Below are 23,416 nucleotides of genomic sequence, written 5' to 3'. Positions count from 1 at the left end.
ATTATTAGCTACCTGCGCGAAGTTTCCAACGCTCTGTGGTCTGTCTTTGAGTGAAAATGTCTGCAGGAGTCTGAGGAGACTTTGAACCAGGAGAACCACAGCATTTCTGATCTGCATCAAGTCCCGACCAGAAAAATGAAGCTGCTCCTCCTCCTCCTCTTCCTCATCCACATCCATCTGAGGATAAAAAAACAGGCCCTTTCATTTTTAAAACACCCTAGATTTTTTCTCTTTTCTGAGGTCAGAGAAAGGTTTTATTATGTTAATAAACAGTGACCAGTCAGTAAACATAGTTGAAAAATCCAAAGGGCAGCATATGTCTTGTCTGCTCAGTTTCTCTCTGGATTAAGTTGTTGTTGAAATCTCCTCACAAACTTTTTTGAGAATTGCAGACTTTTAATGATTTTAAAGATACTCTGCTATTAGCTAATCAGGCCTGTGCCTGCGGAAACCATTACCTGTAAAATGTAAAGCTCAAATCCTGAATCAAGTCAAGAAAGCAGACAAACTACATCTTCTCGAACTAAACAATAAAGGATCCCTGAAAAGTTTTAGTTTTCATTTTTCCCCGTTGAATGGAGCCTCTTCAAACAATTTAACAAACAATCTTTGAACATGTGAATTTCCAACACTGTTGGAGTTTTCTGAGAATTATAAACAAGCAATCATGTAGAGACAGAATTTACATGCTGTCATGTAAATAAGATAAATAACAAAAGGCTGTTTAGTTTGTTTAGTAAAAGGACAAAGTATAGAGCTGTTCTATAGGGAAGGGATCCTTAAACGACTTCTCTCAGGATCTGGTCAACTACAATAGATTTACATGCTTTGATCAGTAAAAAACACATATTTCTCATATTGACCAAACAGCAGCACCATTGCAGAACCTCTGTGTGTAAGGCTCTGTCTGATTTTCTCTGGGTTTGTCCAAATCCAATTTCTCCCAAATCCCCCCCAAAAAAATCAAGAAATCACATCATCTTCAACCGCTTATCTGGGATCGAGTCGCGGAGGCGGCAATTATAGCAGGAGACCCCAAACTCCCCTTTCCCATGGGAGACTGTTACAGCTGTCTTTAATCCACACTCGTGTTTAAGTCTTTGTGTATATGCAAAGTAGGATGTGTGGCCTTCTGTCGGGGATTGATTCGGTCTGGCCCATCCCACTTCTTGCGGATCTCGATTGGTGCGGCGGCCTGCAGTATTCCCCTACCAATCAAGCAGCCACTTCAGCGTCACTGGATCACCTATCAATGGCTTCCCTGAGTGACGATCGCGGCGCTGTATTTCTGTGACTCAGACGCCTTGTGCTTTGTTGTGTGCTTTGCTGTACATTCATTGTGGTTTCATTTCTTGTGTGAGTAACTACTCCAGAGATTGGGCCAGGGTAGTTTAACTCACGTGCATCTTGCTTTGACCATAGCTGCCTTATGTTTGGTAACGCTGGGGATAGGGGTGCTGCTCACAGTGGTCCTCAATTATCAAATGAACGTACGGCAGAAAAACGTGCGTACGACCATTTCCACGCAAACTTCGGCGTTTATCAATTTGGACGTGAGTGGGAGCTACGATCAAATATCACGTCAGGTCTGAGATCGTGTACGCACATTTGAGCCTGTGGATTTGCGGTGCAGCACAGCAAAATCTGGCTGAAAATAATGATCAAACCTCTTAAAACAAATAAAAAAAATAAAAATTGTTGTTGGAGCAATTGATTGTACTAATGTGCCTCTGAAGGCACCATCCATGAATGATTACGCATTCATCAATCGCAAAAACTACCACTTGATAAATGTACAGGTGATTTGTGATGCCGAGCTATCGCTTTTAAACGTGGTGGCCAGGTGGCCGGGGGGGGGACACACACACGATTCTTTTATATTTCAAAACAGCTGTGCTGGCGCCCGGCTGCAGGAAAGCGCATTGCAGAGCCAAAGTCATCTCCTCGGTAAGTGGCTACCCTCGATAAATTGCATTAAATCAAACAACGTATCAGATGATTAACATTTTGGTATGGGTCTTGTAGGTGACAAAGGTTATCCTCTAATGGAATACCTAATAACCCGCTGGCAAACCCAGCTACAGAGCAGGAGCGCAGGTTCAGCAGTGCGCACACACGCACACGGGTCACAGTGGAGCGCTGCTTCGGTTTTGACTGCCTCCGTTATTCTTTTCCATACAGCGTTTTTATGGGGCCCTTTTATTCCACTCTTAAGACTGCCAAAATACACATCTTTATTTTGCTCCATCTCAGGATGCCGATCTCTGTGTCGGAAAAGTGTCTTTTCTTCCCAGCGTTTCTCCTCTCCGTGTTTGACCTCAGTGGGCGAGGCCTCCGAACCAGGAATATTTAGGGGCGTAACATGTTAATGACGACCAATTCAGCCGCCGCATTTATCAAGGGCTGCTCATTCGTACGCTGAGATTGGTGAGATAAGAATGTTTCATAAATCACACGTGGGTCCTGTCATACGACCAATTCTGCGCTCAGATCTGCGCCCGTTTTCACGCAAGATTGATAAATGAGGCCCATTATGTTTTGTTTTAAAGGATTAGCTAAGTGGATGATCTTTAGTTTGCCTTTTGTTTCAGCTCTAGTTTTTAAAGAGTCCTTTTTCAGTTATATTTGTATGTTTTCCTTTTCTGCTTTTAAACTTCATTGTTAATAAATACCTTTATATTACCAAGAACAGCTGGTTTTATATTGCTTCCCTTTTCTCTCACAAGCTGGGTTGTAACAGAGACAAATAAAGAAACATTGCACTGTGAAAAGGTTTGAAGAAAGGGCCATTTCAAAAATTCACTCTTTGTAGCCAATCATGGTCACCATCACCCTCACGGACGTTTTCAAGATTTTTTACTCTGAACTAACAAAATTGACCCTGCAAGATGACACTGGATATGAAGTCAGTGTATGAAAGTCTGTGAATTCAATTTTGTTCCGTAATATCTTGCTGGTCTTTGAGTGGTTTCTAATACAAGTACTTAGATACTTTACCTCTGTAGTGTCTTTGCGCTGTGGTTTGGAGCGCTTGCCCTCACCCTGAGAACTCGTGCCGTGCTTCTTGCGCTTCTTTCCAGAGTCCTGAGGCCAGCAGTAAGAAGTCAATTCTGAACATGTGTCCAACAAAACTTCATGGAAAACCTTGTTGGCGATGCTCCCTAGAAGCAACACAAATACAAATGTTACGCGTCATCAATAGAAGAGTTTTTTTTCACCTTACTGGAACAACACAATATATTAAAAACAATGTGTTAATACACTTTTTTTAAAGACTACAGGAAAATGCTAATTGGACATGCCGTGGCACTGTAGTGTGCGTGGGACATGACAGGAACATTTAGGCCAAAATGCATGTGTTTTTATTAAATGCGCCCAACCTTTTTGTTAGTATATAACCTAATGCTCTAGAGGAAACATTGCACCTATACTGCATCTACTCTCTAGGGCTTTTCACATAGAGATTCAGCAACAGCACCACAATGAAAGAATACCAGCTTTTAGTTACACAGCCCAAGCAAGGGCAGCATAATTTCATTTCACACAGACGGCGGCATTCTGCAAGCAAAAGAGGCGCCGGCAAGTGTGAGCTGATCAACATCTTTATACATTACAGTAGCACAACTGTGCCCATACATGGCTGACGAGTGAAAAGAGATGATGGACTAATTGCATGCGATTAGGGATGCAAACAATTAATCGATTATTGATTAATTGTCGATAAGAAATTACTTGATTCAAATAAATTCATAGCAATTAATTGCATTTTGAACCCGTAATTCCCCCCCCGTCCATGTGAGGGCGCGCTTGACGCATACGCAGGAACACAAGTGAAGCAGTTCTCTGACGACAATAACAAGACAAACGAGAAGCTGTACACTGTCAGGCTGAAGAGGCCAAAACGGAGCGCGGTATGGAGCCACTTTAAGACGTGAGCTCCCGCAATTTCCTTAACACCAGGCTGCAAGTTATAGTCACAGTGTCAGGACCTGACACACCTCAAGCCTCCGTATGTAACGAGCTGCTGACGGACTGTCTCTGCCGTCTGCCAACAGCTCCCGAGCCGAGTGACGGCAGAAATTTACTAAACTAGGTGCAGGACATTTGCCGTCCATTTGTCCACCTAAGGCTAACTCAAATACCATAGCACAATTTCATGTGATTAACCATAGGACCTTGGAGGACATTATACAACATCTGAAATCCTCCTCCTGCTGCCTCAATATTCTGCCAACAGGTTTTTCAAAGATGTATCAGTCTGCAGTGCCAAGGAAGAACGATCAAAAGTCAGCACCAAACTTAAAACAGTAATGCTAAAAACCACGAACCAAGCCAGAAACTTAGGTGTAGTCATGGACTTAGACCTAAACTTCAGCAGCCATATTAAAACAAAGTCAGCCTACTATCACCTAAAGAATATATCAAGGATTAAAGGACTTGTATGTCAGCAGGACTTAGAAAAACTTGAGAGTCAGGACTAAACATGGGACATGTCTGCTCTGTGTCCCCAGAGTCAGGACTAAACATGGGACAGGTCTGCTCTGTGTCCCCAGAGTCAGGACTAAACATGGGGCAGGTCTAGTCTGAGTCCCCAGAGTCAGGACTAAACATGGGACAGGTCTGCTCTGAGTCCCCAGAGTCAGGACTAAACATGGCACAGGTCTGCTCTGAGTCCCCAGAGTCAGGACTAAACATGGGACAGGTCTGCTCTGAGTCCCCAGAGTCAGGACTAAACATGGCACACGTCTGCTCTGTGTCCCCAGAGTCAGGACTAAACATGGGACAGGTCTGCTCTGAGTCCCCAGAGTCAGGACTAAACATGGGGCAGGTCTGCTCTGTGTCCCCAGAGTCAGGACTAAACATGGGGCAGGTCTAGTCTGAGTCCCCAGAGTCAGGACTAAACATGGAGAGGCAGCGTTTAGTTTTCATGTTCTGGAACAAACTTCCAGAAAACTGCATGTCTGCTGCAACTTTTAGTTCTGACAGAAGACTGAAGACTTTTCTATTTGCCGCTGCTTTTCAGTAAACTGCACTGTAACGTCTGTAACTGTAACCATTGTTTTGTGTTTTAAAAATGACCTTTTACGTTTCAATTGACCTTTTGTGAGTTTTGAATGTATACGTTTTATTTCTCCCAATGCTTTTAATGTTTTATGTAAAGCACTTTGAATTGCCTTGTTGTTGAATTGTGCTATACAAATAAACTTGCCTTGCCTAAACCAAAATAGTTTTCATGTCAGCTCTATGGGAAAAAATCAACAGTGTTTAACTGATTTATTGACTTTGTTTCTCCGCCTAGGGCAGAGAGTGAAGCAGCAGGTGACACAGACTGATCTGATCAATTAGTGTAGATACGGTTAATATTTTTAAAACACATAAACAGCGGGAGAAAACTTGGGTGTAAGTCGATCCACTTAATTAAATGTAAACTTATCTGTTCTGTGAGATGATCGAGTGACGGTCATCACACCGCTTCTTGTCCCGCGTTATACTTTACCTCTGTGAGTACTGTAGGCTACACCGCGGCTATCACAAGTACTATGCAAAGACACCTTCCGCACCACCACAGCTCTCTGCTAAAATACCCCATGTAAAGAAAATACTGACATTTTAGTGTTAAAATCTCCTTGCGTCTCGTTCTCGTTTACTTGATATCATGTATAGTCTCGTCACACCCCTTATTCTGAATGTAGGATTTTTTTGTTTGTATTGTACTGTCTTGACAGCGATGGTGCTCTCAGTTTACCTTCTATGTTGCATCTTCAAAAGACCACAATAAAAATGTGACACTGAATTTGAAACAGCACATTGTAATTTCTGCATCTGTTTACCATGCGTGCCCCTAACATTTCTGGTTGCGCCACTAAAATGTTCCGCTGGGGACCAGCGTGCTCCTCGAGAAAAAGGTTAGTCTGGATCCCTGATTGTATTCTTCTACTCAGGAATGATTTTTTTTTTATGCTGCGGCTATTCAGAACATGTTTGATATGCTACCAAAATGTTATTCCCTGCCCGCAAGGCAGTGATTAAGGAATATGATTTGCATTTTTTCTTTATATCATAAGGAAGATAGCATTTTATGTTACGTATAGACCTTTTCAAAGTTGTAAACATAAACATTCTAAATGTGTCCATGTTTGATTCCTGTTGCAGTGAATGTGAACGACATCAGCTGACAGGAAGTTAACAAGGACCAAGGCTGTTGCCTAGTAATGGAATTCTATTAAAAAGGTCAATACAGTTAACCTATTCAGAGGGAAATTCAGCTGCTCCGAAGACATGCCGCTTATCAATTAATCGATCATCGATCGATAATATGAAGGAACTATCGCTTAATGAATTATTCGATAATTTGGATAAACCCCTACATGCAATGTGTCTGTAAGTTATTAATAACTCCAGCTACTCTAAACACTGCATTGTCACGTTGACCTCCTTTGGGTCGACTCACATTGACTACTTTGTCATTCCGCCCTACTGGCTGTCCCATTATCACAGACGTAGACTCGGCGCTGTTACCACTCTGTGACTACCTCAGTTACAGGCATAACAGATCCCCCATGCCTTTCACACACGTCAGGGTGCAGCAGCTCGCAACGAAAAGGCTTTGTGAATGTGACTATGGTTTTAATAGTCCAGGGGATAAAAGTAACGTAAATTTTGGAGCCCGAAAAGTTGTCCAGGAGGAAATGCGTACACTGTACTGAGCATTATATTAATTTAAAACTGCTCTATGCCTGAGAACCTTTAAGCCCTGATACTCACATGAAGAAGACAAAATGTAGAAATAATTATTGCTACTTTGTGGCTGCACTGAAATTATATGCAGACCTTCTCAGTGTATATTTCTCAGATTTCCTCACCTGGGATTCCCAGCAGCAGCAGGTATAGTGAGCCAGCATGCAGACTGCTCACCCTCCGCTGGATGTTGGCCGCTTTGGCTTTTCCTTCCAGGACAAAGAAGGACAGCACAGCAACCAGAGTCTTGATGGACACCTTGTTCTCACCCAGAATCGCCCAGATACTCTGCAGTGCAACATGGGAGACAGACAGTGATTATCACTAGCTTCACATAATATAAACATTTAAAACATATTTGGTGTACATTCAAAATGACAATTATAAAGACACAGGGAGGAACTTTTAAACATCTGAAAAGTAACTTTTTCAACGCTTTTCACCCAACCAGAACATTTTGCAGAGCTTTTAGTTGGCAGCTTTCTATGGGACTTTCAGGAGGCACAGACGGGAGAAACGAGCTGGTATCGCTAAGTAAAGTGTGACAGCGGGAATTGCAAACTGTGCTGCATTCAACACCTCTGACCAATGTTGACTCTTGGGCAAGGTGGATGAGCTGCTGATGCAGTTCTACACTGCAATAATACAGTCTGTTCTCTGCACTTCGATCATGGTTTGGTTTAGATGCATTTATCTTTTCACCTACTTGTATGCACATAATAGGTAAATGTTTACCTTTGTGCAGCTTTATTGTCCTTGTTTTTAGCTGTATGTGTATTTCTGTGTAAGTACATGTTTAAACCAATAACTCTCCAAAAAACTCAAAGCAAGATAGACAGGATTACATTTCATTAAAATAAGTCAGTTTGAATGTGAGGACGTCGTGCTTTACAGTCCACTGTGAACATTTTGGGACGGTTCGCATTGAACCTCAAAAATCAATTAAGATGTTAGTTCAACCTCCGAGTTAAAAATGGAAAGATATTTGTGGTGTGGGCTATTTCATGAACAAATGAAGAAGACTTATTTATTGTTGTGGAATACAAAACAAAAAAGTCGACATGTACATTTGTTCTGATTCTTACAAGATCCCTTATTTGAAATAATGATGACCTTAAAAATACTAATTATTCTTTATCTTCTTTGTAACACATATACAATGCAGTGTTACATTTTTTTATGTTCATTTCTTGGGGCACTAATCAATGGAAAATTAGCCACATTAGTTATGCAATATGTAAAATATACCTGATTTCTAGTTATAAGAGTAAAACATGTAATGATATGCCTTATATTTGTGGTTTCTGAGTAGAGGACAGTCTGTGCTGGTCCAGTTTACCTGTGATGCCTCATCGCTGTCTGCAGACTGTTGTTGGTGAGCAGCATGCGTCAGTAAACACTGGTGCAGGGTCCTGAACGCCTCATCTGTCCAACTGTCTGTGAGCTCGACCTCTATGCTGTCATCCAGTGGTTTCCGCTCGGTGAACTCCGAGTCCCACACTGCCTCCACCCAGGCTGGAAATCAAAACCGTTATCACAGTAACGTTACCTAATGTGTGTCTTGTTAATTGAACTACTTAGGACACTGTGAGCAGTCGTTGTTACGTTACAACATGGTGCTTTAGACAGAACCTCCACTCTTCAAATAGCTAACGCAACAAATGTGCATCTACAGCTGGGAAGTTTGAGAGAGGAACGTGTACGAAATACAAAGAGTGTACGCTACATCGTTGTTAGCCGAAACCACTACTGGATCGCAACGATTCAGGTAAAAAGTCCGAAGTTTCGTTTTAACCGCTTTTTGCTTCCACAGCAAGCGACACTGGCTAATTTTCGGTGCGCAGTTCTCCCTGTACACGGACAAGCCACAGAACCCGGGAAATATCTGACGTTACGTTATAACTTAACTTTGAATTGCATCTCCGTAAATTCAGGTCAGAGAGAATGGCTATTTACAAGATTAAAAAAATACAAGGTGTACCTTCCGGAATGTCATTTAACTTCAGAAAGTGCAGCGCAGACATTAACTCCATCTTGTTTATATTTTGAATCAGCCCGCCCGAACGTTGAAATACAGACTTTCACGCATGCGCAGTGAGGATGTATTCTTCTTCTTCTTCTTCTTCTTCTTCTTTGTTTTTTAGCAAAATGCAATACCAACTTTTAGGTGCATACCGCCATCTATCGTCCTGGAGCAGGTAGCACAGGGACTAGTTTACATTAGTCTAAAGATAAAACACAATAACTTAGACTTAGACAAACTTTATTGTCATTCACACACATTTTCATGTATACAAACGAAATTCTGTTGCAAGGCTCCAGAAACCACCAAAAAATATACAATATAAAAGGTAAGTATAAAATATAAAAGGAGGCAAGATATAGACGTATCTACAACAAATAAAATATAAAATAAAATAAAATATAATATAATATAATATAATATAGCATCTAAGTTGACAGAGTGGACAGCTGTTTGAAGTGAGTATTAACAAACAACAACTCTGTGTATTCTATTAAACATACTTGTGCTTAAGCCTGTGAATGTTCTCATTTGTCAAGGTCATCTTCATCCCCAAAGTAATTTCAGTCAAAAGCAACTGGACTTTTATTTATCTAGGAAAATAACCTAGACCAAGAACCAAACCTGTGTTAATTAATAACTCTATTACTCCTCTCTGAGTTTCACACACCTGATCATCCACTCCACATCCCATTTTCATCAGGCTCCTCTCACGCTTTGTTGCAAACGTACCTATTCTCTCATTATAGTGTTTGACACAGTGCATGATTATGTGTTCAGCATTTTCAGCTATATATCAATGGATGGTCCATGGATGTATAATAAAACCTTATGCATCCATGTTCTTATCAAGGTTATTTAATTAATGGTACATGCTCTCCAACCCTATAGGGGCTTTGGAGTATGACACACATGCACTGATAATAAATGCGACCGCTGATATAGGCTATATATCTTTATTTTTTTTATAATATATATACAGTATACGTATATATACTTGTTGGAATGACCCTTGAGCGGCTGGAGATTGCAGTGGACAAAGGACTCCGAGGCAAAGTTACATGTCCCACCCAGGTGTGTTTATTCATTTAACAGCAGTAAACCATAGTCATCCAAACCCAGCATGAGGATGTGACCATCAACATACATGGGCCATTCTCTCAAATGCGGTCAGAGAATGTTAAATGTCATGCTCGGTGGAAAACGGCAACAACTTGGGTTCCCTGTGGACAAGGGGTTCCCTCTGTGGTCTTAAACTGTGACTCGTCTGGATGGTCATCATCTCACCTGGGTCCTCATCATATTCATCATCTCTGTCATTGTGATCATCATCTCTTCCCTGGAACTGGTCTTTCTCTTCCATATCTCTGTCTTCTCTCCTCGCGTTCACTTGCCGCTGCATTAATGAAACTTACTTATGCATATTGTTTTCATCTGCATTCTTGACGGGAGGCCTCTTACTCCATTTTTTGGTATCTCACTGCTTGAGATCCAATAAGAGACTTCACCAGACCTGCTAGCTCATCCAGTTTCCCTTCTGCAGTAGTCTCTTCTCTGGCTACTGGGTCGACTGATGAGCAAACAGCTCCCTCTTCAGTCCCATCTTGTTTATTTTTCTTCCTTCCTCTCGGCGTCGTGCCACTGCAGTGTGGAACCCACTTCTGACACCTTTTGTTTCAATGTAGAGTCCTGTTTCTGTAATGTGCCTACATCTGGGAGAAAGTCAAACTCGAGCAGTCCAGGTCATTTGGGTGGATTTTCTATCCCTTTTTCGAGGAGAACCCATCAGCTTTTCCCTCCTTTTCTGAGCTTTTCCCTTGCATGGTTTTACTGGCCCTGACTCACAGTCTAACCCAAATAACGGTAACTCTCTGAGTACTTCCTCTGCACTCTGCACTCTTGTGGTGATATGGCATGGTTTTATTGGTAGTGTGACTGGTTCAACTTCAGTATGGGTGATATATATAGTGTATATATAAGGTTGATTGCAAATGCATGGGTCAAAATCAATCATCCCAATGTTCTATGATAGTGCACCAGCTATCAAGCCTTTTGGCAAGTGCAGGCCATATTTTACTGCGTCCCAATGATATGAAATGATACGATGTTGTGACTCCTCCTCTATTTAAGCCTCCTTGGTTCTTGTCGCACACCATACTACTTCTTCATGCTTATTAGTGCTTATGTTCAGGTTATCATCTTTCATCATTTACTGTATGCTCCCAATGTTTATGTATTCCACTCTGAGATTAAATGTATTCTCCAAAATTCATATATTTGTATATTTCGTTTTTCTCATATTCATTATTCCTACATATATTTGTTCTTATATGGCTATCTAATCCCTGAAGTTACCTTTTAAGCTTGCTTTATCATCCTGCGTTAATGTATTTCTATTTTGAGATTCACTTTTTTTCCCCATATTCATATGTTTTCCATATATTTATTATTCCCACTTATTTATGTGACTGTATAGATATCTTATCTCCGTAGTGCGGTCACACTGCTATTTTGGAGAACACTTTGACTTCTACACAATGGTTATTTGAGCCCTGCTACACTAGCACTCAGTTTCTACTGTGAATAATCACCATTAAAGGCTTCTAAACCAAAAACTACACATCCAGAAATCTTCTAACTGACATGAGGAGAAATGAACAATGTCGACATCCAAGATTACAGCTTTTCCTGGCATTGCACGTAGCAGTGTAATGTTAACACTGTAATAATGTCTGTTGTTGTACAATTCTCCCCAATTTCAGATCTCATTCCCGCTGGAACATGTCCAGTTGTGTAATTACTGGTTTTAAAAGCCTTCATTGGTGATATCTCATGGTAGAAAGGGCAGCGATACAGTGTACAGCCCGAGTGTTAAGGCTCCGGCACTCTCTGTTAGAATTAAATTAATCTGATAGGCAGTTTTGTCAGCAACCCGTCATATTATAACTTCTAAGGCAATTTGACCCTGTGTGCTCTGAATGATTTGGCATGCACACGTCTGTCATAATTTAGTTTAAATGAAAACTTAACTTTAGCATTTGCTAGTGTTCTTCGTCACTGCTTTGGAAGAAGGGCATAACGTGATTAACAGGAGAACCACCTTTAGAAATCACATATTTTCTTTTTAAAGAGTGCTGTGCAGACGTGGATGATGGTAACTGATAAATATTCTTTAAAGTTTAAAGTTGTACTATGTAAGAATTGAGATATGTTGTTTCTAGCTGCCTCTTTGGCAGTAATGATGTAACTGCAGGTGGCCCTGTTCTTTTAGAGCCCTCCCTTTTTTTTGCTCTTTTGTAAACTTAATTGAAACACATTCACCTCCCTCCTTTCGGTCCGTCCACTATATGTTGCCTTCTTAAATCGATACACACAGCTATTACACTTCTGTCCTTAATACAAGCCTGAAGATGGAAGTTCCCGACTTATTGACAAGCTCGGCCGATAGACCAACCGCCGTCAGCAGTGTCACTAACATGGCGGCCTTTTTACATCCAGAGAGGGAATGTCTCCACAGACACACAGATTGTAATACTGGGCAAAGAGACAACAAGTGTTTTCATTAGTGGGTCATATGATCAATCACCATTGTTTTAACTCACTCTATGATAGATAGGAACTTAACAGACAATTAAATAGATAGACAGAGTACAACCTTAAAGTGTTGCCTGGGTCCAGACTTTGAATTGTGACATGAAACTGAAGTTTCTCGGTTAAAAACACAGACGACTAAATGAGATGGCTAGTCGTCAGATTCGGTCCAATAACATTTTGGAATGTCTAGAAAACAGCTGCACGATTGAAATATTTGACCCCTATTCAAGTTAGCATATAGTTAGTTATCCAGCTCGTAAGTCTCTTATGTAAAGTATCCCACTCCCCCATGGAAATGAGTAAGGGTGCACTCACACTTAAACTGGTCAAACGAACTAGGCTTTAGCTGTGAGTCATGCTTGGGTATGGTATAATCTCCAAGTGTGAGTGCGCCCTTAGAATGCAGCTCAATGTCAGCTATGAGTTTAATCTCAACCTCTTAACTGTATCTTGCATGGTTATCTGGCCAGGTGCATAAACTGGGGGGCTCCTTCCTTATGTACCCACCCAGCTGCTTATCAGTATAGCCAAACATGTCTAAAGGCACAGTGGCAGAAAGAATGTGCGTGATTGTCAGATTGTCTATTCAAGAAAGTCACTAAAAATTTCAGAGAAGGTTCTGAAGTACAAGAAAAGGTGTGGAGGGAAGGCGTTGTACTGCAGATGCTATTTGAATTTGATTGGTTGAAGTCACTGAACTACCTTCCAGAAGAACTATTTTTAGCTGAGCATGTCCATCTCTTTCTCCATGGCATCCACGTTATTCTCCAGGCTGTACGTGGCCCATTTGTTGAGCCTGCTGTATAGAGGCAGTCCATTTTTCTCCCTGTAGAGGTATACACCAGTCACTCTGTTCCAGTTAGTGCTGCAGATAGGAGTAGCACTCTGGTGCTCAGCCAGCTGCTCCTTCTCTTCTTTCTCCAGAGCCACAAAGCCAAAGAAGCTCTTAACATTCTCTGCAGCCAGGAGGCGGGCATGGACAGATGCCGTACGTTGGAAGAGGGTCTTCTCGTTAGTCCGGTACTGGGACCAGTAGTCCTCCTGCTGGTAGCCCAGTGGAGAGGAGCAGCGTTTTATACACAGCATTAGGAACACTGTCACAGACATTCCTGCCACCAGCAGCCAGCCTATCAGCTGAAAAGAACACACATTATTATTAAATGAGGAGAAGATAAAAAATAAAATCTGCAGTTTGTATTTTTTTTCTATAATAGCTCTCCTCTATAGCCATCAAACATACACACATTTCCCCTATGTGTACTACTGGTGTCTTTAGCATGCATGCAGCAGTGGTAGACTTCACAGGAATACGTTTTTTGAAGCCATAAAATGGTACACTCCTGGTGATTGGTTCAAACCAGCTATGTCAGTCCATCCCTCAATACAATCTCTACCATGTCTGTGGCTCTCAGATCCAAGCCTCTTGGTTCAGACTGAAGATGAAAATCTTTTCCCAAATACTGGTATATAGTTTTTGTTTGTTTTTTAAACTCACTAATTTCCTAAAATAGCTGATCACTGTAATGTTTCTTATCAAACCTACAGAAAGAAATGGTGCATTTGTTGGGGACTATTTTCAGCAGTGGATTAATCCACACTAGGTAATGTGGAAGCAGGATGGTGTGCAGGACCGAGTCAACTACAGTGTGTGTGTGTTCATGGTAATGAAGACATGTCACCCAGTGCAACAGTGTGGCTCACTGATGTAGGAATGTGACAAAGGAGATATCAGGCTGTTACACACACACACTATACTATCCGTTAGAGATGCGTGGATCGGCTCTGATGTCATCCAAATCAGGTGTACTCTTTAATAATCCACCCAGCACCCACCCAAATTAATTATTTTCTCTGCATAGAGACCGACGCCTACATAGACATTTCACTCCCCCCTCTACCAGTCTCTTTATGAGTGTTTTTCTTCTCCGTAGCAGCAAACGTTTATTTTGCTGAATGATCCATGCCCAAGTGCCACTGATAGAAGCCAAACATCATTCATCTCATCACGTGAACGTTCACCGATCATCTCACAAAGCATTCCTTTAAGCAATGAAACTAAAAACTGTATTTATGAACTTGACAAAGGAAGCTGAACTTAACATTAATCTTCTGAAATAATTAATCATGGGTGCAGATCACAACAAATGTCCCCCCAAATTTCTGAAAAACATGAATTGTCCCCCCCAATAAAAATACCCTAAATTATTTTAAATTGAACAAATGTATTTTCAGCCTTGACATTATTTACATTGTAGATTCACATCTAAAAAGAACTGATTGGAATGGTGGAACAGATCATTTTGTTGGGTCAACTTATGTTGCGTTTAATCTTCTCTAGAGCTCTTTACCAGCATAACTGGCATTGTAAAAACATGATCAGTTAGTTTACACACCTTGATTAGGGCTTTGTATTTGATATTCATCCATATCAATGAATAATGCATAAAGTAGTCCCATACACTGGGAGAAAAGGGAGATGATGAGAAGAACTGGGGTGAGTAGACATTAGATGACCTTATAGACCCTTAAATGATGATTTACTAATATAACAGTTAAGTAAGAAGTGATATGTAGGTTGTTTAAACAAGGTAAGCACAGTCAATGATTCCATGTGCAGTACTCTTGGAATTATGTGGTGAGTCTCTACTGATTGGATCTGTACCCGTGCAATCATCCAATGAGACATGGGGTGAATCTGTTCAATGGGAAAATAAATAATACCTAATAACCATGTAAACTGCAGATTTATGGGTTGTTGAACACCTGAACATTGTATAAAAGGCAGAACCCCTCCTTTTATACTCTCATTTCTCAATTAAATTGGGGCAGAAAAAAATCTTCTTCAGATAGACACTGTTATAGCCTAGAGATCAGTCAAATTAGGGATTAAAGTTGCAATGTTCTAATATATATAACATTTTATATATAAATATACATATTTACATATAAGATTTTAACTTTTTATCAAATTCACAACAGTCCTGTAAAACAAAATAAAGTACTTTGTTACCTGGGATTCATATTTTAGTCGACGCTGTATTTCAGGCCAGAAGCCTTGCAGCTCTGTTGGAACACTTTCTTGACACGGGAATTCAGCCATTACCTCTGACCCGTTACCCTCTGAGGGGAAGCCCTCCAGTGTACTGGGGTCAATAAACTCACTGAGGGCACATGTGTATGCCTGGCCCTGCAGCAAAGATATAACTGCCCACGTTAGTGGAGCCACAACAGCTCGACCGATGATGGTTCCCAGCAGCGCAAAGGCTGCGGCTCCCGACAACTTCCGACACCTTCTGAGTCGACACTCAGATACCAGGTCCCAGGTGCTCTTGTTCATCATTATTCCTACAAGGAAAAAGGCCAGTGCTGGAACACCGATGGCAGCCAGGCCATAGCGGTAGTTCCTCCCAGAGGAACATGGACATTCAAAGGCAAAAACATTGAATGCAGTCTGGCCGGCCACAGTGCCCAGAGCAATCAAACCATTGAAGATCATTACATCTTTACTCTTGAAGAAGAGTGACACAAACTTAAAGTTCTCTGTGACGAGGGCAGCAGCAGCCATGTTGGGATGTCGGGTCTTTACTGAGAATAACGCTGAAGAGCAGTGTGTTTGGTTTACAGCAATGTCAGGCTGCAAAGAGAAAAAGAAAACACACTGCTTTGATTACTGTTGTCCAAAGTGTGAGTGACTGTTTTGTAATAGTTGATTCAAATAAAATGCAGAAGATAAGCGTCAATATGTCGTACTTGTTTTGTGAATCAAAACAGAAGCCAGAGACAGTGGAAAATATACTCTGACCGGGGATTTTTAAGAATAGATCCTGATTGAAAGAGTCACAATGGCATGCAGTCATGCAAACTCACGCTCTGACAGTGTCCTGAGGCGGGCCATGTGTGGAACAACTCAGCGTTTGTAATCTGTTTTCAATATCCAGTGACATCTCGTGAAAAACTAGGAAAAATACATTGGGTCCACAGCATAAAACTAACTTAAACATTTGAGACTGAAAAGAGAAGTCCCTCTTTTAGTGCACAGCTTTGAGTCTGGGTTAGTAGGCTGGGCACCAGTGATGACTCACAGTCAGGAACTGCCCTCCGGTTTCCTCCCCAGTGGAACAAAAATGTGGTCTGTAAGTGAAAACATGTGTGGATGAACACGAAGCAATATTACAGCCCAGGAAGTGAGATCACACATCAGGACACATACTCAATCGAGTTTGAGGATATGATTGATAAAGTGTCATTCACAATTTCAAGAAAAAAGTTTGGGAATTTTATTTAAAAACATTTGTAAGATATAGACATGTAAAATAAGTGGAGAAACCTAACAAAGTAAGGAAAACTTGCTGCTTGCAGGATCACTACGACCTGTAAGGGGAGTCGAGTGACTGATTAAGACAGCTGAAGGCAACAATATGCACATTTTCAACATATACTGTTAACTAGAAGGCAGCATTTCTGATGAAACATTACATTAAACTATACGACTATAAATGTGTGTAAAACTGGCTGTGTTCTATGTTTGGTGCTCCACTGTGAGAACAGGGACCTTGCTCACAGTGTATGTAGTGGAGAGTCAGCGAGGTGTTTTATGAAACCTGGAGATAACTACTTGTGTTTTCTAAACATATCACCATGACAAACATTACTGTTCAACTGCATGTTAAATGACTTGGACTCAGGAGGACTGCCCTCAGAGCATGTGAGAAGTGTACTGTGTGTTTTATTATAACTTAGAATTGATTCCAAACTGGTCCTTGTGTTACGAGTTTTCCTAACATTCACCTAATGCAAATAATTTTATGATTTAAATCACACCTTTCCAGTTTGTGTACAGTTAGACATGCAATAAACCTGCAAAGTCATAAAATGTGTAACTGAGATTGTGTGTTTCAAAGATTACTGCAATGGACGAGTCCCTGGAGAGTCTAGCTCCATCCTGGTGGAGATTACTGGCTACTTGACTACTTCCTTGTTTTATGAAGGATGTGATGAAGCACTTGCGCTGTATGTGTTGGACTGATCAGTGACAGTCATCCCTTCAAACCCCACCCCGAAAGACCCTGTACCAGTAGAAAGTACTATCCTCCATTCAGGGACATTTTGGGGGGTAAGATGGAACCAGAACTTAATTTAGACCCTTGTCCCTGTGGTCGAAACTTAGTGAGTTTATCAAAAGGTTTCTGGGGAGAGTTCCTGCTTTCATACAACATGTCATACACATAACCATATACATAGTAATTTGCTGCATATTTATAAGAACCTCCAGAAACCAAATGAATTTAAACAAAGTAGTAAATAGAATCTTTGTGTGAGTCTGTGAAGTTATTTGCTTCCATTTGCATGTTTCCATCAATCTGTGTGGGTGAGCGCCATGTCAACAACCTGTATGCAAAACCAGCCAGACCACATCCAACATAGACAAATGACCCTGGCAAAATGGTCTGTCCCTAAGAGCAACTATTTTTGTCGTCCTGAATGAAGATTTTGAGATGCAGTTGGAAGCTATGGACCCTTGACATTAGTGTGACTATAGCAAAGCTTACTGCTACACTGAGGTAACCTACATCTTACAAGCTGCTATTTCTTAATGAACATGATTGATCCTGCAGTTATACAACACTGAGTGTGTCCTAGACATCAGAGTATAAAGTCTTCCCGTCACGGTCCTCCCAGGTAACACACATCCTGGGTCTGTGGGCCATCCTGGTGACGTCCAGCTCAGGTTTACTGTAATACCACTTGTTGAGCAGCTGGTTCACCTGTTCCTGCTTTGAGACCCCATGAAGTCTCTCTTCTTCTTCATCCTCCCACTCTTCTCGGGAGTTTGCGATGAAGAATGGATGGGGAAGGTGGAGTACGGCGTCCTCCCTCATGTCCTCAAAGAACTGCACCACACATTTCCGGGCAAAGTCGCGAGCGTGCAGGACACAGGTTTCGTCAAAGAGCTTCTGCTCCACATCAAGGTAGTTGCTCCAGTAGCGCGTCTGTTGGGAGATGCTGTTGTCATCTAAACAGGGCTTGAAGAGGCGTCCCAGTGCTCCCAGTACAATCAGGAAGAGGAGGATGGACCAGCCAACTGCCTAGACAGGGCGAGAAAAGTTAGCTACACACTAAACAGAGCCAACAAAAGCAGTTGTTTGCTGCACTGACTGAGGCGGATGCACAAAGGGCAGTGAAACCAATTGTTCATGATACACACACACTCCCTCCATACGTGTGTGTGTGTGTGTGTGTGTGTGTGTGTGTGTGTGTGTGTGTGTGTGTGTGCGTGCGTGTGTCTATATGAGCAGAAACAACTGACAACCCTGATCAGATGATGTGTAACAACAATTTTCTTTATAAATGACTAATAGCAGGGACACACTAAGCAACTCTTAAAGGTAAAATTACTTTTTGTCAGTGGAGTGGAGTCTTTGATAAAAGCATAAATGTCTTCCGACCACACTTGAAGTTATTATCCGTAAGATTTTCATCTAATTAATCGCATTTAAAGTGAAATTCTGGCGTAAAATCATCCCATGGTCTTTTTCTGCAAATATAGCCATCAAATAAGCCATCAAGACAATTTGAAATGATAGTTAGTGAACCCGGATTTAATTAAAGTTTTGAACTGGCCCCAGTACCAGCTCCTCTCATAGTAAAGTCCATTCAAGTGGATTACCTAAGTCAATCCAAAAGGAAGGAGCCCATTGGTGATTTATTTCCTTCCCATTTATTCTGGGGACATGGAAAAACAGTGTCCAGTACGGTGCGGTTGATGAGGGATGGGGAATCCTCCATAGCAGTCACACAGCGTTTTGCAGTATTTAATTATTCCAGGCCACGGTAAAAAATGTCCCTCTGTTGGCAGCATAAACATTCTTCTTCGGTGCCCATGAGCTCACAGTACCCACAGGCACACCGAGACTGATGCTTTGTCTAATGCTACCTCTACCTGTAGCCCTTTCAACACATGCCCCGACCCCCTCGCGTGACATTTTGGTGCTGCAGGGAAATTCGCTGTCTGGGACTTTTCCAAAGCTTTTACATCTATTATTAATTTAGATTTCACAAAACTGCCACAAACCAGAATGTGTATGTGTGTTGCTTGAATAAACCGTAAATGGGCTCCATCCTTTTGGATTGACTTTGGTAATTGACTTGAATGGACTTTACTTTCAGAGCAGCTGATACAGGGTAAGGGGTAAGTCTTTAAAACACTCTTTTAATAAACTCTGGGTTCACTTACTACGTTGTTGGTGCTTCGTTTTATTTGTATGGACTCTTCTCATGCTGCTGCAGATGTTTGGTGTTATTTTGAGTCATTTTATGTGCGCCTGTTCGGACATAGAAAGAAAAAGGATGGACCATGTGCGGACATTTAAAACAAGAGCGGCGAAAGGCTCGCGTTGGTGTGATGCGGAGGTGGAGTTTTAACTGCAGATTGGGTCGGATGAAAATATTCAAAAACAGTCGGACAGGACGCACAAAAACTCTGAGGTCTATGGAAAGATATGTAAACAGAGTTAAGCATCGCGATGACGTCAATCAATGCGTGTGCCATGTTACGGCGTGATGACGTATAGGCAGCAAGAAGCATTCCGCCGAGACCCAGGCAGTGTGAGTACAAACTGACCTGGGCCGCGGGGGGAGAGGGAGGGGGAGACAAGTTCCCTAAAGCATGGGGCACGGTACGGCTGGACAGTGTGAGTGCGCCCTGAGTGTCTGTGGTGACATGCCTTTGCTATATTCAATTGCAGTGCTCTATTGATGACGCTTTTTATGTCAGTAAACAGCGGTTGGTCTGCCCGATGGAGCTAGTCACTGAAGTGTATGCTGCATTTGATTGTAATCGGAAAACAGGAACTTCCAACTTCTGAGTCAGGCTTGCTCTAATGTGTCTGTCAGGTCCATTTCATTACTGCTGACTCACAATGGAGGATCAGCAGACAGAGGAAGAAGACCGTTCAACTTCCATTCCAAAGAATAAGAAACAAAAACTGATCAAAGTGAAGAAGGGCAAATATTCAAGAAGCATAGCAACCGTGAACGTGACAAGATGGAGGGCTCTGAAAGAACAAAAGAGGCTGAGGAAAGGAACTCTGGGAGATGAGGTCCCAGTGGCTCGTCTGCAATTACATTACATCAATAATCCTGCATGCAACTACAAACATCTACTGTAGTTAACACACAGACTATGGATAAGTACCTCATACACCCACACTTCAAAAATGTAACTATCCCTTTAAGTGTCCCTCTGATCAAACCTGCTATGTGGGGTAATAGACCCTGACCCTGATCTGACAGAGCACAACAAGGATTTAAGTACTCATAAGGCTAACAGTACAAAGACGGGTTTATGTGTGTATGCATGCTGAGGTTAACAGCTCACCTGTGAATAGCAACGGACGTAACGAGAGACCGCTTTGCGGAAAGAGCTGTTCCTAAAGATAATGTCCTCCTTGCAGGGCACTTTGGCCATGATTTTGATCATATCCAGACCTGTATTGTTGGGCAAACCTGAGGAAATATGCCACATGATACATGATACAGACCAATAATGTAGCAACAGTATGTTAAGAATACTCATTGAATTTGTATTTCTTTAGTTCTCTCATACCTGAGAAAAGTGCAGGGTCTACACTAACACTGAATGCACAGATGAAAATCTTTCCATCCAGCAGAGTGACCAGGATCCACACCATCGGGGCCAGCAGGGCCCTCTGGATCATAGCTGAGAACAAGTACCTGCAGAGAGACAGGACCAGTTTCTACTGATAAACTGTGAGCAAAACACTGCCTCATATTGTCAGCTGCACAGGAAATGTACAATCATTTTAGTCATTTTTCTAAAATTGATACTGAGCTTTCTACAGTGCATTATGAATACTGGATTTAAAGAAATACCTAAATTTATTATATATGCACAACAACTACAGAGAGGCAGTCATTGGCAATTACTATCTTAGATCGCAGGCTCCCTCTAGCAATAATATGTATAAAAATATGAATAAAAACAATAACAAATCAATCAAATAACAAAAACCTAAGACATAAAATGTTGGTGCTGGTACATTTCCACCAGGAGCATCATTTCCCTGCTTCCCATTCATTGTTTGAGCCGCAAGGCAATGTTTCTGGCGTGGCGTGGTGGTGATTTTCAAGGGACTAAGCATCGAGATGCCTCTCCTACTTTATGCAAATCACAAGCATCCAGCTCAACTTGTCGCCTCACAAACCTCACGTTGTCGATCCAAAATGAAGACAGATTTGGCAACTGCAAAAACGAAACACATTTCATTTTACTATTTTCATAGTAGGCTACTTGGTCCAATTTGGAATCCGGGAGCAGGCAGCCCACAAATTAAGTGTTGATCCTATCAGGTGCAGTCATCGCTGTTGTAGGAGGATGTAGCCTGTTTTCTTAGTTGATAATTGAGGAGAAAATAATAAGTGCTAGTAACACACCATTCAAGTGTGCAATGCTAGGCAAGGAGGCAACCCCTCACAGTAAAAAAAAACTAACCCTGTGGCCATGTACTATCAGTACTAGTAGCCCTGGGTAAAACATTCTAGCACTTTTCCTCATGTATGCTCCAAGTAGTGCGGAGAATACTTGTGTACTTTTACTTCAGTAGGATTGGTATCTGAGTACTTTTTGTCTCCCAGAGTTCCTTTCCTCAGCTTCTTTTGTTCTTTCAGAGCCCTCCATCTTGTCACGTTCGTGATTGCTATGCTTCTTGATTATTTGCCCTTCTGCACTTCGATCAGTTTTTTGTCATGTTCAAAGTCACTATGTGTGTTGACTTTTTTTTTTACTCTTTTATAAACTTTTATACTTCCAGTCTATCTCCTATATGTTCCCCTCTTAAATGCATACACACACACACACACACACACACACACACACACACACACACACACACACACACACACACACACACACACACACACACACACACACACACACGAACACACACACACACACACACACACACACACATGTTCTTTACTACAAGCCTGTGTCAAGTTGGAAGTTCCCGATTTCCGTTTACAAGTGAACGCAGCATAACCGTTAGTGACGATCTGGGAATGTTGCCTCAGACACACAGATTGGAATACTTTAATGTTTTCATTAGTGGGTCATATGATCAATCACCATTGTTTTAACTCTTTGATAGACCATAACTTAAAAAACTGATAGATGAGGAATTACAGAGAATATCTTCAAACAGCCTTCTTTCTCTGTGGCTAAGCCATGAAATGGACCTGTCAGACACATTAGAGCGAGCCTGGCTCAGAACATGGAAGTTCCAGATTTCGGAATACAATGAAACGCAGCATATGTTGCAGTGAATAGCTTCATCGGCAGACCAACCGCAACCAAAGCTCCACTAACATGGTGGCGCATTTGCATTTAGGGAGGGAATGTCGCCAAGTACTAGTGCTTTCATTAGTGGTTCATATGATCAATCACCATTTATATTAACTCACTCTGATAGATAGGAACTTTAAAAAAAACTATTCACTAAATGAAAATCTTACACATTATATCTTTAAAAGCCTTGTTTGCAGACAAGGCTTTAATGTAAAAACAGACAACTCTTTATTATCCCTTTGGTTCTGTGACATTGTTTTAATAAATTAAAGACATGTAACGTAGACTCACTTAACCACAGCAGGATTTTTGGATCTGTTCCCAACTGGTCTCATCCACTCGTCCATCATGACGCCTGTGTGTCGGTTGAGCAGGACCCCCAAGAAGAACAGGATGATTGGCGGGACGATCATCACTCCCAGAGAGTAAAGTTTGTTGTACTGAGGAAGGCACGGGCAGTTAAAGTCGAAGCTGGTGTAGAGCTTGACACTGACCAGGGCAAGGATGATACAGATCCCATTGGAGATAGACTCTGAGTTGGACTGAAAGTACTGCAGGACTAACTTGAGACGCTCCATAGCTTAAATATACTGTAGGTAAGGCTCTAGGTGAAAACAGCACGGTGATCCAAACTGGGGTTTTTTTTGTATTCAACCAGTGAAAAAAGAAACAACAGTGTTACAAAACGCTTTAGCTTC

The 23,416-nt window shown here is 41.6% G+C and overlaps 3 protein-coding genes across 3 annotated transcripts in view; all 3 read right to left on the bottom strand.

The window, feature by feature from the left end:
* ncapd3 (non-SMC condensin II complex, subunit D3) overlaps positions 1–8,771 on the bottom strand; it is a gene marked incomplete at its 5' end in the record, with an annotated part of 36,909 nt that extends 28,138 nt beyond the window's left edge. The window contains 5 exons of the mRNA XM_083922763.1: positions 13–177; positions 2,998–3,161; positions 6,864–7,026; positions 8,078–8,253; positions 8,720–8,771. Coding sequence (XP_083778889.1) covers positions 13–177; positions 2,998–3,161; positions 6,864–7,026; positions 8,078–8,253; positions 8,720–8,771 — 720 coding nt within the window. The remainder of the gene's footprint in view (positions 1–12; positions 178–2,997; positions 3,162–6,863; positions 7,027–8,077; positions 8,254–8,719) is intronic.
* A 2,523-nt stretch (positions 8,772–11,294) lies between these two features.
* LOC310953516 (calcium homeostasis modulator protein 2-like) lies at positions 11,295–15,935 on the bottom strand. Its single transcript, XM_083922577.1, has 2 exons — positions 15,366–15,935; positions 11,295–13,489 (listed from the first exon to the last, which is right to left on the bottom strand). Exons 1-2 carry the CDS (start codon positions 15,918–15,920, stop codon positions 13,076–13,078), a joined length of 969 nt encoding a protein of 322 aa, XP_083778703.1. The 5' UTR covers positions 15,921–15,935; the 3' UTR covers positions 11,295–13,075.
* Positions 15,936–16,738: 803 nt separating this feature from the next.
* On the bottom strand, positions 16,739–23,318 carry calhm3 (calcium homeostasis modulator 3). Its single transcript, XM_083923492.1, has 4 exons — positions 23,010–23,318; positions 20,961–21,088; positions 20,733–20,860; positions 16,739–18,441 (listed from the first exon to the last, which is right to left on the bottom strand). Exons 1-4 carry the CDS (start codon positions 23,294–23,296, stop codon positions 17,992–17,994), a joined length of 993 nt encoding a protein of 330 aa, XP_083779618.1. The 5' UTR covers positions 23,297–23,318; the 3' UTR covers positions 16,739–17,991.
* Between the last annotated feature and the right edge of the window lie 98 nt (positions 23,319–23,416).

This window comes from Echiichthys vipera (assembly GCF_963691815.1).
Source record: "Echiichthys vipera genome assembly, chromosome: 11".
NCBI lineage: Eukaryota > Metazoa > Chordata > Actinopteri > Perciformes > Trachinidae > Echiichthys > Echiichthys vipera.
The sequence above is the reverse complement of the archived record's forward strand: the minus strand, read 5'-3'. Positions and strand labels throughout refer to the sequence as shown.